General features: G+C 41.8%; 2 protein-coding genes across 2 annotated transcripts; one reads left to right on the top strand and one right to left on the bottom strand.

The window, feature by feature from the left end:
• Positions 1–762: 762 nt before the first annotated feature.
• Positions 763–4821, top strand: LOC113019936 (tryptase-2-like). Its single transcript, XM_026163603.1, has 5 exons — positions 763–838; positions 1018–1198; positions 1731–1993; positions 3655–3791; positions 4612–4821. The coding sequence occupies exons 1-5, from the start codon at positions 784–786 to the stop codon at positions 4819–4821; spliced, it is 846 nt and encodes a 281-aa protein (XP_026019388.1). The 5' UTR covers positions 763–783.
• A 447-nt stretch (positions 4822–5268) lies between these two features.
• Positions 5269–16339, bottom strand: LOC113019935 (battenin-like; the record flags this gene model as incomplete). The annotated part of the gene is made up of 9 exons (XM_026163602.1): positions 5269–5274; positions 5861–5954; positions 6050–6105; positions 6231–6299; positions 6374–6429; positions 12496–12646; positions 12929–13043; positions 14888–14960; positions 16243–16339. Coding segments are annotated over 9 exons (717 nt in total), but the record flags the coding sequence as incomplete, so codon positions are not given.

Genomic DNA, 16339 nt, shown 5'->3' with positions numbered 1-16339 from the left:
GTAAAGTGCTGTGGTGTTTTTAGCCCAGTCCAGTTTATTGTCAATGTGTACTCCAAGGTATTTATAGTCCTCCACAATGTCAACACTGACCCCCTGGATTGAAACAGGGGTCAAGTGTTTCCTGGTCTTCCTGAAGTCCACGATCAGTTCCTTGGTCTTTGCCACATTGAGCTGCAGATGATTCTGCTCACACCACGTGACAAAGGAGTCGACCACAGCCCGGTACTCTGTCTCGTCATCCCTGCTGATGCATCCAACCACCGCATATTTTATATTATAATATAAAATATATTAATGAACCCTGTTCACTACAGTCTGTTTAACAATATAAGTAAAGATATTAGACATTAGCAAAACACAGAGAACAATTTTAAAATAACATCAATATGAGATCATTTCAGTGGAATAGGAGAAAGCAATCCCATAGTTGATCTGGTTTAACCTTTTATGCCTTACACTTTAACTCTATCATTACAATTTAAGTGGAAATTAAACACAGCAGTAGCAGGTAACTTTTCAAGCACACTGTGCCACACAAACAGGTCTGCAGTGCAGATAATGAAACAATAGAGGTGAAAACCTTGACAAATTGCAAAAATGGTCAACCAAACTCTTCAACAATTTTTCCACTGTATGTTAAAATCGCATGTACATCTTTTAGGTGTGGTTTGAGATGTAAAGGGCGGGACTAATGATAGTCATCTCTCCAGCAGTGCATATAAAGCTGCACTTGTTCCCCCCTCACCACACAGAGGTACTGCTACACTGTTCTTCATCACGGCCATGGCTTTCTGCAAACTTCTGCTAACTGTGTTGGTACTGCTGCACAACAGTGGTGGTGAGAGAGAAAAATGCTGAACCTTAATTTCCCAACTCCAGAGCCCAGATTTCAGAGTGCAGCCTCGATAGACTGATGCTCTAATGTTTATCATCCATTCTGAGCAAAATAGCAAACATGGGATTTAATTTTCTTAGATGCCTCAAACTTACATCCAGCATTTTGTTTGTGTTTTTCAGGTCTACTGGGAAATGAAGTGAGGAGCTCCATCATTGGTGCAGAGGATGCCAAAAAGGAAAGTTGGCCATGGATGGTTCACCTCAACATGACATCTCATGATTCGAAAAGGGTGAAATGGGGCTGCGGCGGCACCGTCGTTGCAAAGCAGTGGGTGCTGACTTCTGCACAGTGCGTGGCTAAGTAAGTCTGTGTGTGTTTGCAGAAACGTGTCTCATTATTTTTATGAACATCCTCCAGAGCAGTCATAACAAAAAAGCTTCACACTGCATGTGAGTATTTTGGGGGAATAATTACTCATAGGGACCTTCACTGTTGGCCAATAAAGACAAAATCATTTCAGGACACTTTCTGACAAGTGTCCTGAAATGGTCTGACAAGTTAGGTGAGTGGGCCTAACTTGTCAGACCTGGAGGCCTCAGTCAGTATTTAAATACACCATATGCACATTTCAGCACCTTAAGCTGTGTTTTTAGTGAGTAGCTGCATATTTACACACCCAGCAGACACCGCATCAAGTCCAAACTAATGTAATGTTTACTCCACTGCAGCTCCTTTTCTTTTAATTCCTGCCAACTATGAAAAAACATGCGCAGCCCTTTAAACTGCTGAATGCACCAGTGTCCACAAAACCCATGTGTAGTGTTGTTTTGTTGAAGGCTTGGTCATTCCAAAATACATGAGACTTAATGTGTGTGTTTCTCTTGTCATGCAGTTATCATCATCTTCGATCGTTCGTTGTTATCGGCACATATCAGCTGCAAAAGGCGGCTCACCGTTACATGCGTATAGCCAATATTGTTCCATACCGAGACCTGGGCAACAGCAACTACGAAAATGACATTGCTCTGATCAAGCTGTGGAAACCGATTACATTTTCAAAAGATGTTGCACCAGTGGCTCTGCCTGACAAGGATGACACCTTTGGTCCATCATCTGAGTGTTGGATGACTGGCTGGGGGGAAGTGGGAAATGGTGGTAAGTTAAGCACAGAAAGTAGGCTTTAAAGTATACATGCTGTATCAAGGCAGGCTCACATTGTACTCCATTGTAATTATCCATACCGTCACCAATAAAACAGATGTTTATAACGTGCAAAGCACTTTACAGATAAGAAACATCACTGAGGAGCTAAATCATCATCAGAAGTTTTATTAATTTGAAAAGTGATTTGAAAATGAAATTCCAAATGTTTATATTGAATAGAGTGTGTATAGAAAAAAAAGAATTATTTTATTTGGACTGAATTATTCGTTTTCATTGATAATGTTTCGTTTTTTTGTTTTTTTTGTTTGTTTTTCACTTGTTTTTTTTCTTCTTCAGTTTCAGACCTTTGAGCCCGTTGTGTGTTGTGGGCGTGTACAAAAAGGAGGGGCGGGGCACATACAAATGATTGACAGCTCCAGTTTTACCCCAGCAACAGAGAATATTGTTTTCTGATTGGCTGGGCTGAGCTGAGCTATAAACTGGAGAAGAATCGAAGACTCGACCTCAAATTCTAGACATCATTTTCAAATTTGAATCCCCCACTGTAATAGAGTGAATTGTTGCCCCCCAGTGGTAAAATACAGAAGTGCTTGTTACAGGGCTAGTTCTTGGTTGACCAACATAACAAAAAAAAGGTAGCTTGTGCACCGCTAAGAAAAACAACAAGTTTGTGTGTGATGTCCTGCTGTTCAATAAAGCACGTATCGCGTCCTTCTGTCCTGATCTTTTCGAAGAGCCTAATCCAGAATATCACATCCACCTTAATACATCTATAATTTCAGTGTATATCAATATGGTCCATCACAGGCTCATCAGAAACCGTATGTCTTTATTGTTCGGCTAGTGCTGGCAACATTCATTGAAGGAGCGCCATCTTTAACCAAAGGCCTCATTTTTAACTTTTAACGAACACGACACAGGAGCTGTCAATCATTAGTTGATTTGATACATGCCTACAAGTCTGAAGCAGAAAAAAAAAGACCTGAAATATGAAAAACGGGTTTGAAACAAAATTTTTTGATTTATAATAAAATAGGCAGCACGGTGGTTAGCACTGTTGCCGCACAGCAAGAAGGTCCTGAGTTCAATTCCACCATCAGGCCGGGGTCTTTCTGTGTGGAGTTTGCATGTTCTCCCCGTGTTTGCGTGGGTTCTCTCCGGGTACTCCGGCTTCCTCCCACCGTCCAAAGACATGCAACTTGTGGGGATAGGTTAATTGGTTAATCCAAATTGTCACTAGGTGTGAATGTGCGAGTGAGTGTGAATGGTTGTCTGTCCCTATGTGTTAGCCCTGCGACAGACTGGCGACCTGTCCATGGTGTACCCTGCCTATCGCCCTATGACAGCTGGGATAGGCTCCAGCGCCCCCCGCGACCCTGAAAAAAAAGGATAAGCGGAAGCGAATGGATGGATGGATGGATGGATATAATAAAATAAAGAAATAGAAGCCAAACCCCCTGAAACTATAAAAACAAAAAAAGATTTGCTTGAAAAAATAATTCATTCAATATAATAGTTTTCATTTAGTGTTTGAAAGACATTTTTTAATTTGTTGAATACCAAAATGTAAAATTTCTATTTCAAATCACTTTTTCAAATAAAACCGATTTAGCAAACCGTCACTTCCATACTTTTCCTGTGTGTCCATGCAGTACCACTGCCTGATCCAAAAACCCTTCAACAGCTGAGGATTTCCATCATGCCTCGGAGTACCTGTAACGAGACATATCCTCAGATAGCCCGTAATACACTTTGTGGTGCCAACAGGAAGGGAAGGGATGCCTGCAAAGTGAGTTTTATTTTATATGAGTTTTTTAAACTCTTTTTTTGCATTTAATTGAATAGATGATTATACCTTTGAAAACACTTGATTTATCACACATGAAGTACTTTAGTTTCACTCAACTGAAGTCACTTGACAGCTGTAGTTACTAGTTACTTTTGTTACGACCCGTCTAGGGCCAGGCCATAACATGAGCGAGGCACTCGCTTCCCTCCCCAAGACCCAAGCAGTCACACGCAACAAATCCGTTAGATGTGAAGTGATTTATTTACAAGGTGAATAAAGAGAACCAAAACGGGAGTGTCAACACTTCAGGGTGAGCCAAGGCCAAAACAATAAACAAAACAAACCTACACAAATCCCGCACCCCTGACCTCACCAAAATAAAGTCAAAAATAAAGACAGAGTCTGACCTCCTTAACTAACTCAAAACAGGAGAAAACGGGTGATCAAAAGAAATGGCAGCTCACCCCTACCCACTCCACTTCCACAACTTTCAAGCGTATACTGCAGCCAGCGGCTACCACAGGACTACTGCTGGGTGATGAGGAGAAACGCGAGGGCCTCTCCCGCTGTAGCACTCCAGCCTCCTTTTAATGGGCGGGTCCTCCAGCTGGATCCAATCACGCCGGGGCAGTATATCCACGCACCAATCGGAACAGGGCCCTGGCACAGCTAAATTAACATAGAAAAAACACAACACCTGCACAAACAAACACATTCGTAACACTTTTTAGTGTATAATTGAATCTGCTGTGTTTTAAATGAGACCTAAACAGGAACAAAAAGGCCACACTAATCAGTGTTGTGTGTTTCATTTCCACAGGGAAACTATGGTGGTCCCCTGGTGTGTCGTAAAAGGGAGAAATTTGTGCAGGTGGGAATCATGAGTCATGGGAGTCCTGGCAGTTGTGGCCTCGCCAACCATCCTAGCGTCTATACCGAGGTTGCAAAGTATCTGACCTTCATAAATGATTACGTCCACTTGTCTGAGAAACCTTCAGCTTTCCTGTATTGCAAAGTCACTGCCTGTTAATGGAAGCTTACCCTGATTCAGTTGCCAGACTTCATTGCATTAAAGCATTACTTTTAGGTCCTTTTTGTAATTTGATGAATTCCTGTTCATGCTTTAATAAAAGACACTGATGACACCTGCACATCCATAGCAACACCTTCATCAGGTACAGAGTTTCATTACTTGTGTGCTAATGTTTTGGTCTAATTTGAGGCATTTTAATAAGTTTATACAGTAACTTCACCTCAACCAGTGAAACCAGCAAAAATTGTACTGACTTGACATGTAAATATATATATATATGTATGTATTATTGTGTAAAGTCTTGACCAGGCCTTACTTTCTTCATGTTTTGCTTCCAAGTAACCTAACTTTCTTGTCATTTTTTAAACTCTCTCGGCTTTCTGAAGATATTTTAAGGTTTTTCTTGAACACTGGCTTCTTTTTCACTCATTTTCAGTCCAGGCCTTATACCTGAACAGTTTTAGAGGCAAGTTTTGTTTGTTAAGCCTTCTGACACTGACCAATGATTCATTTCAAAAAGGCAACCAAACTAAAGTGACATGTATACTTTTGACCCTGCCTCTGGTAGCTCATTCCCCAGACTGACCAGTTTTGTAGGTTTTGTTGTCGTAACAAAAACAGAAGTGTCCATAGTAGAAAGAAAAACACATTCATTTATTGTTTATTGCTTAATTACTTTGTGTAATATGAATGTCCATAAATATGTTTTTTATCAGTAGGAAAAGGTGTAAAACTTATAAATATACAGTTAAAGGTGCAAACTGTATTCTTGTGCTTGTTTGTGGTGAGCAGCAGATCAAGCAAGGTAAGTATTATAAATGGCTTCAAGTGCAAATTCAGACACTCACATTAGGCAGATTAGACACACATATTTGTGTGTACACACTTTGAGCACAGCAGCCACAAATACTGATGTTCAAATCTATTGTTTGTAGTGAGGAGCCAGTCAGAGAAAGTTGCAGGTCAAGCTCCTCTACCTTGTCAAAAAAAGGGAGCAGACTCTGATGCTGATTTGTATTTTATTCTCATTTCTCACCTGCAGAACACTGAGAATCCACACTCTCCTGATCTTCACACAGTGCAGAGAGGATCGAGAGAGCAGTACACCAAGCTGGTACAGAGTCTGATACCTGAGGATGCAAACAAGAAACAAGTAAAGCTGCACACCCCAAACAATCTGCATGAAGTCATTCATACTGAATACTCTCTGTAATGGATCACTGACCAGCGATACTGAGCTGCATGGGTCAGGAAAATATTGTGGAAGAACAGGAGTTCCATCTTACAGAGAGGGAAAAAATATTCCTGGTTCAATATTCTCACAACATCACACAAAATCAGAGCCAAGTTTCACTAACAGCATGCAGTGAGCTGAGTGTGCTGCTAGAGGGCATCAGAGGACTCACCAAACCCTGGTTGATGAAATACTCGGTTAAGTAGACCACTCCCAGTGGAAGCACAAACCTCCACAAGCCCTGCTCACAGAAATCAAGTTCAGTAACAGTTTGGCTGAACAGTTTCAGATCAAACAAGTAAACGGTGTACTTACTCTGATAACAAACAGTCTCTCTCTGAAACTGAGAGGCCCAGTGGGTTGGTCCTCTGCTACATTCAAGAGGAAGAGAACATTATTTCCCAATAAGCAACAGAACTTTAAAACGACAATTCATTCACATAAACTGTGAAGTTCCACAGCAGGAGATGAAGTCAGCAGCCTCATGTTCTCTGTCTTTGTTAAGTGTTAACAAACAGTTTGCAAAAAGAAAGCTGTGATAACGTGGTCAGAAATTACAAATCATTGAAACAACGGCTTGTACTTTATGCTGAATGAATTTCTGGGTACTAAATGATATGTATGCACATAGCAGCCTCTCACTGAGGCCATGTAAAAGGTGACAACTATACAAACTTTTGAGGACGAATAAGAACCAATTGCCAATACACGGAGCATGACGTCCGAGCGGCATTGAGGAGAGTGAACACAAGGAAAGCGGCGGGGCCAGGCGGCATCACCGGCCGTCTGCTGCGCTGCTGTGCTGACCAGCTAGCAGGTGTGTTGACTTACATGTTCAACAAGTCCCTGGCGAAGTCTGTGGTCCCCACATGCTTCAAAAGATCCACCATCATCCCTGTGCCCAAGAACAGCAAACCCTCATCCCTGAACGATTACCGGCCAGTTGCAATGACCTCGGTAGTAATGAAGGTGTTTGAGAGGCTGCTGAAGAACATCATCTCCTCCTCCATCCCAGACACCACAGATCCGCTGCAGTTCACCTACAGATCCAACAGATCCACAGAGGATGCCATCGCCCACGTCCTACACACCACTCTCAGCCACGTGGACAAGAAACAGGGTAACTATGTGCGAATGCTGTTTGTTGATTACAGTTCAGCGTTTAACACAATAGTGCCCTGCAGACTGTTCACAAAGCTCAGGGATCTGGGACTTAACAGCCGTCTGTGTGCATGGGTGTTGGACTTCCTCACTGGCAGAACTCAGGTGGTGAGGGTGGGCAGGTGCTTCTCCAACAGCATCACCATCAACACAGGAGCACCTCAGGGGTGTGTCCTCTCGCCACTGCTCTACTCCCTCTACACTTCAGACTGTGTGGCCACCCATGGCTCCAACACCATTGTGAAGTTTGCTGACGACACAGTGGTGTTGGGTGCCATCTCCAACAACGATGAGGCGGCCTACATGGATGAAGTGAAGAATCTGGCATCGTGGTGCCAGGACAACCACCTCCAGCTGAACGTCAGCAAGACCAAGGAGCTGGTGGTGGACTTCAGAAGGGGTCAGCACAGAGACTACAAGCCCATTATCATCAATGGAGCTCCAGTGGAGAGGGTGCAGTCCTTCAAGTATCTTGGTGTCCACATCTCCTCAGACCTGACATGGGCTGCCCACATTCAGGTCCAGACCAAAAAGGCTAGGCAGCGCCTGTATCACCTACGACAACTGAGGAAGTTCAGGGTCTCTCCAAAGATCCTCAGGATTTTCTATACAGGCGCTGTGGAGAGCATCCTCACACAGAACATGACATCGTGGTTTGGGAGTACAGCAGAACGCTGATGCAGGATTGCTCTCCCCCCGCTTCAGGACACCTACACCAGGAGATGCCGGACTAGAGCAGCGCAGATACTGAAGGACCCGTCCCATCCTGGCAACAAACTGTTCCAACTTCTGCAATCTGGTAGAAGGTTCCGCATCTTCCGGGCAAGGACAGAGAGACTCAAGAGGAGCTTCTATCCCCAAGCCATCCGGGCCCTAAACACACACACCCGCCCTCTCACATCATCTATAATTGACTGAGTCAGGACTCTTCCAGACACTAAACCAAGGCACAATGTACATTTCAATTCCTTTAATTTTAAATATGTTTATATTGTCTATCCTGTAAAATAGTCAGATGTCTATTCATATTAATGTACAGAATTCACCTGCTTCACTGTGTGTTATACTTTTATAACTGTGCATGTGACAAATAAAGAACCTTGAACCTTGAACTGAGTATTATTATCAGTCACATGAGCGACTCAGGCTACAATTTGGCCTCATCAGAATCAGAATCAGAATCAGAATACTTTATTAATCCATGGATAAATGTAAAGCTGCTAGAATGTGCCAGAGCAACGCACTGCTACTTTCTTCTGTCCTGACGAAAAAGAAGATTTGGTATCAGCTTTCAATCACATGCATGACAGAGCCAAGAAAGAATCTGAATGGTCAAAACTGTCAATTGTCAAACTATGTAGAGCCAGATTTACTAAAGAGGCCCAGCGTCAGCTGAGCAACCCAAAAGCCTGGACAGTGATTCCACATATGGTTTTATTGTGTATATATTTCCCTTTTAGAGCACAACATTATGAGAGGAGACAATTTAAATAAGTCACTCAGCCACGAGATACTTATGTTAGCAGATTGCATCAAATTTAACACTGAAATAATTCTGTCCTGATGAGGTCGTGACAGCTGCGAGATGCATCAGTTTATCTGGAACGAGAGAGGGAGATGTTATCATGACGAGTACGAGTGCAGCTCGAAGCCAGGAGAGTAGTGAACGCGCAGTGTAGCTCCTCAGCAACTAAGCCTCATTAATAATACAGATATTTTATTGTAACAGTACTGAAGTGAATTTAGCGTGGAGCAGTGAAAAGACAGAGATACACATTAACATGTGTCTTTTGTTCATCACACAGCTTACACCCACACACCCACAGTCACCTATAACTGAACACACACACATCTAGACAAAAACAAAAAAATGTCCAACTGTACCCTCATACACACAATAATAACATGGACCGAACCACCACTCACAACCACTAGCACTTTATATAGCCACTGTAGAAATTAGCCACATATCTCACTGATCTAAACTGCACTACTGTAAATTCTGTACAGACAATCATTCTGTATGATAACAATTATAGTTCTACAACTGTTTATTACTTGGACCTATACCATATTACTGTATAGGTCCAGAGCAGGTCCACTGCCGGTTCAGATAGAGGTAGAGGAGGTGGAGGTGGTCAACAAGTACAAGTACTTTGGTCTGTGGGTGGACAACAAACTGGACTGGTCATGCAACACAGAGCACCTGTATAAAAAAGCCCTGAGCCGACTGTACTTCCTCAGGAGGCTGAGGTCTTTTAACATCTGCAGGAAGTTCCTGAGGATGTTTTACCAGTCAGTGGTTGCTGGAGTACTTTTCTATGCTGTGGTGTGCTGGGGGAGCAGCACAGCAAAGAGGGACTCATCCAGGCTAGAGAAACTGATCAGGAAGGCTGGCTCTGTGGTCGGCATGAAGCTGGACACTCTGGTGACAGTGGCAGAGAAAAGGACACTAAAAAAGCTGCTGGATATTATGAACAATGCTGGGCATCCTCTGCACACGGCCATTAACAACCAGAAGAGTCTGTTCAGTGACAGGTTGCTTCTCCCCAAGACAAGAACTAACAGACTTAAAAACTCCTTTGTCCCACACGCCATCAGACTGTTTAACTCCTCTCTGGAGGGGAGAGGGAGGGGAAACAGGAAACAGGAGGACAAAGGAGGGGGGGGGGGGGGGGCAACTAAGCTGTAGTGCCTTTTCACTGTGCAATACTTTTTGTTAATATCCAACGGTGCAATAGACTTCAATACTTGAAATGTGATATTCCCTTGTATTATTACTCCTATTTATTCTATTTATCCCTTTTGTATTCTCTTTATTTATATATGTCTCTGTATTTATATATGCGTATGGTATTCTGCTCACATTCTGTAACTTCTGTCAGTGCTGTGTTTTTGGAAACCGAATTTCTCGGAGGAACCCACCCGAGGGATTAATAAAGTTTTATCTAATCTAATCTAAAAGCTTGAATATTTATATCCTGTTCATATCCTGTACATAGCTTGTACACTCACTACAGCCTGTACATACTTATAGTTATAGCATATTCATAACATACCTTCATACCGTGTACATTGTAACATACCTATAATAGACCCATTTTTGTAATATATCAAGTTCAAGTTCAACTTTATTGTCACTTCAACCATATACAGTTTAAAAGTACACAGTGAGGCGAAACAACGTTCCTCCAGGAACCAAGGTGCTACAAGACAAGTTAGTGCAAAAAAAAAAAAATATATATAATATATCTAGTAATAATATTGTGCAAAAGAGCATTTACAGGTTGGTGTGTGCGATGGTTTGGTGGTGTAGGTCAGTGTGTTTGCGCTTGTGTTGGTTAGTCAGTCCAGTCTCAATGTTTTGAGGTATTTGAGTTAAGCTGAGTGATAATGTTAGTGTATGTGTGTGTGTGCGTGTTTATCAGTCAGTCCCTTTTTGCTGAGGAGACGGATGGCTTGTGGAAAAAAGCTGTTGCACAGTCTGGATCTATATTATTGCCAAAGCACTTCTGGATGGATGCAAACTGCATTTCATTGCCTTGTACTTGTGAGATGTGCAATGACAATAAAGTTGAATTCTATTCTATTGCACATTGAATTCAGCTTCATACTTGCAAACTCTAAATAACCTCAGCACCGTCTCCCAGTTAACCCTGCTCTCTTAATAAGCTGTCAAATTATTCCAGGAAACAACAGTCTCAGCTTCCAAGACCCCAAATCAAAAAACTGTTAAAACCTGTCATAACACTGCATTTGTTTTGTTGGTGCATTACACGCTCCCTCTTGGAAACAGTTCATTATCCACTTCTCTTAGCCCCGCTCAAGTTTGAACTGAATTGGCTACACAGTTGCTCAAAAATGAGCACATTAGAGTAAATTATCACACCCTTCACACACACTCTTCACTCTGCTGCCTTCTGACAAAGACGTACTGGAGCATTTGGGCCCTCACTGCCAGACCGTGAAACTGTTTCTTCCCCCATACGACTACTGAACACTCACACTGGACTGACACACACACACACACACACACACACACACACACACACACACACACACACACACACACACACACACACACACACACACAAGTACGCACACCTTAATGCATCAAGCTACATTTTGCACAAACCTCAGAGTTTTTTGCGCAACCAGCTGTCACTGATGCACATTTCTGTTGCACTGTTGTGTCTGTATCGTTCTGTTCTGTCTGGTGCTGCAATGTTTTTTGCAGTTTTTGTATACTTGCACTTTATGTAGTCCTGTGTTGATTGTCTGTTACATGTTATATATGTAGCACATGTTATATGTTACATGTTATATATGTAGCACTATGGTCCTGGAGGAACGTTGTCTCGCTTATTCTTTTTATAGGAATCTGTTGTGGAAAACACAGACACCTTTTATTTACATGTTAAGAACTACCATGCAGTAAGTGAGGGAGAGAGGAACATGCATAGTTTAAATGGAGGCAGTAAGAGAGTGAGGATGAAGCTGCACAGATGACTTTCTGCAAGTGAAACTAATGTTTGATCGTGTAGTCAGTTATAGCTGATTAATATATGTACAATGTCAAAGAGGTCTGTTGTTGTTTAGACTTCAAATAAAATAATAAAATAATAAAGTGAGCCCTGTTGTGCAATTTGCAATTTTAAAATTTGGGCTATAAACCTGCTGACTGACAGATTAATAACATTACTTCTACCTTCTTAGCTGAGGTAAATATAAACTACTGTTGTGCTTTAAATACCTTTTCACTGTTTTCCATCTGAGCGACTCACATCTTCCCCTAAGTCATGACCTCCTTTTATCAATTTCAATAAAGATGTAGAATAGTGCGTTTCCTCTCACCATGTCAAACAGAAACTGACACGTGTTGATGACCATCTGATTAGATAACAGCAAAGCAACGCTCTGGGATCTTTCAGGCGTGTCTAGTGGGCAACAGTGTAAAGTCATCATTGTAAGAAAACGTGAGTGTCTGTGGACAAACTTCAAATGTAAATGATTTTATATCTTCATCATATTTGTTGCATCTGCCTTTTTGTGCAAATTATTGCTTAAAATGTTAAAATTCATGTATTCTTACGGAAAAACAAAACTGGTGTCATGGAGGACTCAAACACTTACAGGAACTCATGTGTTCGTGTTCAGTTAGTAGATATATCAAACAATGAAACAGAGTTTGTCTTTACAGGATTTGGTTGCTGAACTTTATTTAAATTTCAGTTTATTGCTGATTTCATGCTACACCCTTCTAATGTGACATTTACCTGTGGTGGAGCTCTCAGGCTCCTCCTCGTCTGAACTGTCCAGAAGTTGCTGTCTGTCCTCAGAGACCAAAGCTGCATACTCAGTGTCCTTGGTCCTCCACTGAGGTAATGAAGGTGGACAAACCAGCAGGAGGAAATAGCTGGTAAAATTGTTGGGATGAAGAAGACGACAAATCATTTTGTAAGTTTCAGCTTCATTTATACGCAGTTTACAGGGAAAAAGTCTCAACAGGAAATACAAACTACATCCTGTCAATGTCTCATTTGACTGAAGTGAACTGGAGTCAACTGAACTCAATTAAAGTGACTATTTGGCCACCACTTCACCTCCACAGATGAAAGCATTGGGCTACCTACACCTTAGACCTACAGAAGCTTAATTCAAAATTGGACCCTTGTTAAGTCTCACTGTGGCATGCAAAACTCTAAAAATGATGAATGGACTAACTGTCTGAGCTTGGAGGCCAGCTTGGATGAGGACTGAGTAAAGGAGGGCTCCAATAAGACCAGCAGCACCAGTGCCTGAGCCCCAGCCTTCCAGTACACTCCTGGAGCAGACAGAAAACCACCTTTAATGTTCCAGAGTAAAAATAAAAACACAGTTGGAAGACCATTCACAGCTTCTTAAACTCATTTGTGACCAGGACTTTATCTGCTGTGAGTCTAAGCTGTAAGCAGGATTACTGTTAGAAGGAAATTTGGCTGATTTTCTTGAAGGTACTATTAAAAAGCTCTGTCACAGCTGGCTGCCGGCAGAGCCCGCGGGCACGCCACTGCAACCCCCTCTGGCCTCTGCTCCGTAGCTGCTGGGTGACCTCTCGTTTGGGGTTCTACTCAGCTCTTCCCAGGAGGGTGGCACGGTTCCCCTCCCCCTTTGGTGGTCCTCCTCGGGTCCTTGTACTCTGGGGCCTCTGGATATCTGGGGCCTGGATCTCTTCCATACCTGCTTCATACCCTGGAGGACGGGGCTGTGACCCCCCCACACTCCCTAACAGATCGTTACATGGAGAAACCTTTGGAATACAAGCATGTTGATCCACACAGGTATGCACACAAGTGTACACACGAGTATTCACAGATGCAGACTACAGCTTTCTTGGCTGCTGTATCTACTTAGTATCTACTGTTATCTACTGCTAGCTAGTTTATTGTGATGGTGCTGTTTTTTATTATGTTGCTCTTTTTTTTGTTTGCTTTCTCTTCTGTTTTTTTTTCTCCATACAGGTGATCCAGGTGTTTTGTTTGTTTTTCTTTCTTTCTTCCCCCCTTTCTCACCGTCTCTTCTCCCCTTTGGTTTTCTTTCTCTCCCTCTCTTTCTTTCATTCTTTCTCCCTGTCCTATCCCCCAGTCATGTCTGTCACGTTTGTAGCAACAGAAAATAAATTCATAATTATAATAAAGGTCAATCAAATGGACCAATATGGCAAGGCCATGATGCTCCACTTGGTAAAATAAATCCGCTTGGCATCTTTCTTGGCCTTAAGACAACAATTCTGATGGCTAAAGATCCAAGCGGGACAAAAGAAAAAAAAAAAACCTGATTGAAATAATGGGCTGAAACTGGATCGTTGTGGTCGGTTGCAATTACAACCGAATGCTTTCTGCAGAAAAAAAAGAAAAAAGAAAAGAAAAAAAGCTCTGTCACTGTGGATCTTGATATTTAGAGTCAAGCGCCCAAACGACCTAACTTAATGGAAAACGTCTGATATCAAGAATATCAGATTGATAACTCCATAACTTTTTTTTGCAACCCTGTAGCAGTCCATCTGTTCTCTGCTAGGCGTCATCACAGCCAGTTACTGAGGCCAGCTAAATTTGTGCTGCTGATGTCTTTAAATTATCTGAAAGGTCATATAACCTACTCTGTGGTGGAGAAAAATCTGCTGGTTTGTGTTTTTTGGGTTTTTTTAGTGTGTAATTTATTAATGAGCAGGTGTGTGTGTCTGTGTGCACAACTCATGGAGACAGCACTCCAACCTCTGCTTGCTTCTGGCTCTATAAAACACTATGATGCTCCAGAAACAAATGGGTGACATCAGGGAGAAAATGATGAATGGAAATTTGTGTAAAATTCATGCAAATTTTTTCATCATGCAGGAACTTAAAGATTGTGAAGAAAGTAGAATTTCAAAAGTGCAAACTTTACCCTACACTTTGTCACAGACCCAAGTCATTTAATCTGGACAAGCTCTGTTTGAATCTTCAATAAGAGAGCAGCAACTGAATCAGAATCGTGTTTATTGCCCATGTATATGTGCAAACACATACAAGCAATTTGGTTCCGGTAGATGGTGACTCCCAAGCACTGCAATGTAAATCACAACAATATGTAAACAACACAATAGACACACAAATTCAAAATTGGCAAAAAGAATGAGTGAAGAGTGTTTACCTGCTGAAATATACTGTTAGAGAGAGGAAGGACAACTCTCCCAGTCCTGAGCTGATACTGGCAAAGATCACTCCTGCAAACACAGCCACAGAGAACGTGATCAGAGAGAGCAAAGAGGAAGAATTTATTCTTTTGTTTGAAGAACAAACTTCAATAAAAAGAGCTCATTTACAGGACCTTTGTGGGCAGTCACAATGGTTGCATTTTAGTTACTGGTGAACTGAATCGAATTTAGTTGCTCTTTACTGACTTATTTTATTCACATAGAGGTCTGCTTGATTCTAACAGTAATGTCTGAAATAGCGTTGGCTATTAAAATACAGCATTTCTAATGCTACTGCGAATGATATTTTGACACAGTCCACAGAAAACACTGAACTCTCTCAGTTGCAGAGAGTGAGCACAGATCTAAATTACTATTTGTGCAAGCATTCACCTTTACCTACTGATACAAATATCAATGCTTAATTCGCCCCTCTTTGTGATGTAAAATATCATTTCCAGACTCACCTCTCCACTGTGTTATAAAATATTTCACTAGCTGGGCCCTTTACAGCCTATCAGGACATTTCTAGCAAGCAGGGGCCATCTTTGCATCTGGTATCCAGCTCTTCCAGTAGATCTGTGGTGCCAGTATCACTACTGCTTTAAATTAAATGTAAAATGCCAGTTTGGCCCCATATCAGCAAAAAGTCCACTCATCTTTAAAGGTTTACATGCATACACAGCCAGCAGGATTACTATAAAAACACTAGTACTAGTATCTACGGTGGCAGCCTTTAGTTTGGGGCTGGTATGTTTGGTGCCTTGGATCACCTGCTGCATCACCTTTAGACTCAGCATTTCCTGAAAGCACTCCCTCATCCACTCTTTCACTGGTACTTTTCCAATCGACAAAATGTTGGTCATCTTCAATTTGTGATTCCAGCAGAGTACTTTGTGGAGTCATTCCAAGTTAAATACAAACTAGTACACAGAAAAAGAGCAGGACAAACAGGGTCATTAAAATGGCTCCATAGCTCATCATGGGACATGCCGAAAATTCATCGAAGCATTATCGCTGTCCCGTAACCGACTGCTGATTCACATTAAACTGCCTACTTCTCATAAATTCTTTGATATGTGTATTTGACAGAAGCGTGAACTGGTACGATAAATGATTATTTATAGCAGCAGTAAAGCTCTATCAAGCTTCTGTGGAACAACCACAGATGCTCACAGTAGATAAGAAGAAATTAAACCGAAGAAAATAACTCAAAGTTTTATCTAATCCACCTTCTAAAAGCTCATCAGAGCCATATCAGACACCCTTAATGATAAAAGATCTGATCTGAATTATTAACAGGTTGCTTTACCGAGAATACTCATCCACACAGCTGAGGAGAAGGACACCAGGAGGAAACTCGTTGCTGCCATGATGGCACAGAACAACACTCGAATGCTGGGATAAAA

This window comes from Astatotilapia calliptera, chromosome 4 (genome assembly GCF_900246225.1).
Source record: "Astatotilapia calliptera chromosome 4, fAstCal1.2, whole genome shotgun sequence".
NCBI classification, from domain to species: Eukaryota; Metazoa; Chordata; class Actinopteri; order Cichliformes; family Cichlidae; genus Astatotilapia; species Astatotilapia calliptera.
This window is presented reverse-complemented; position numbering and strand designations above follow the sequence as displayed.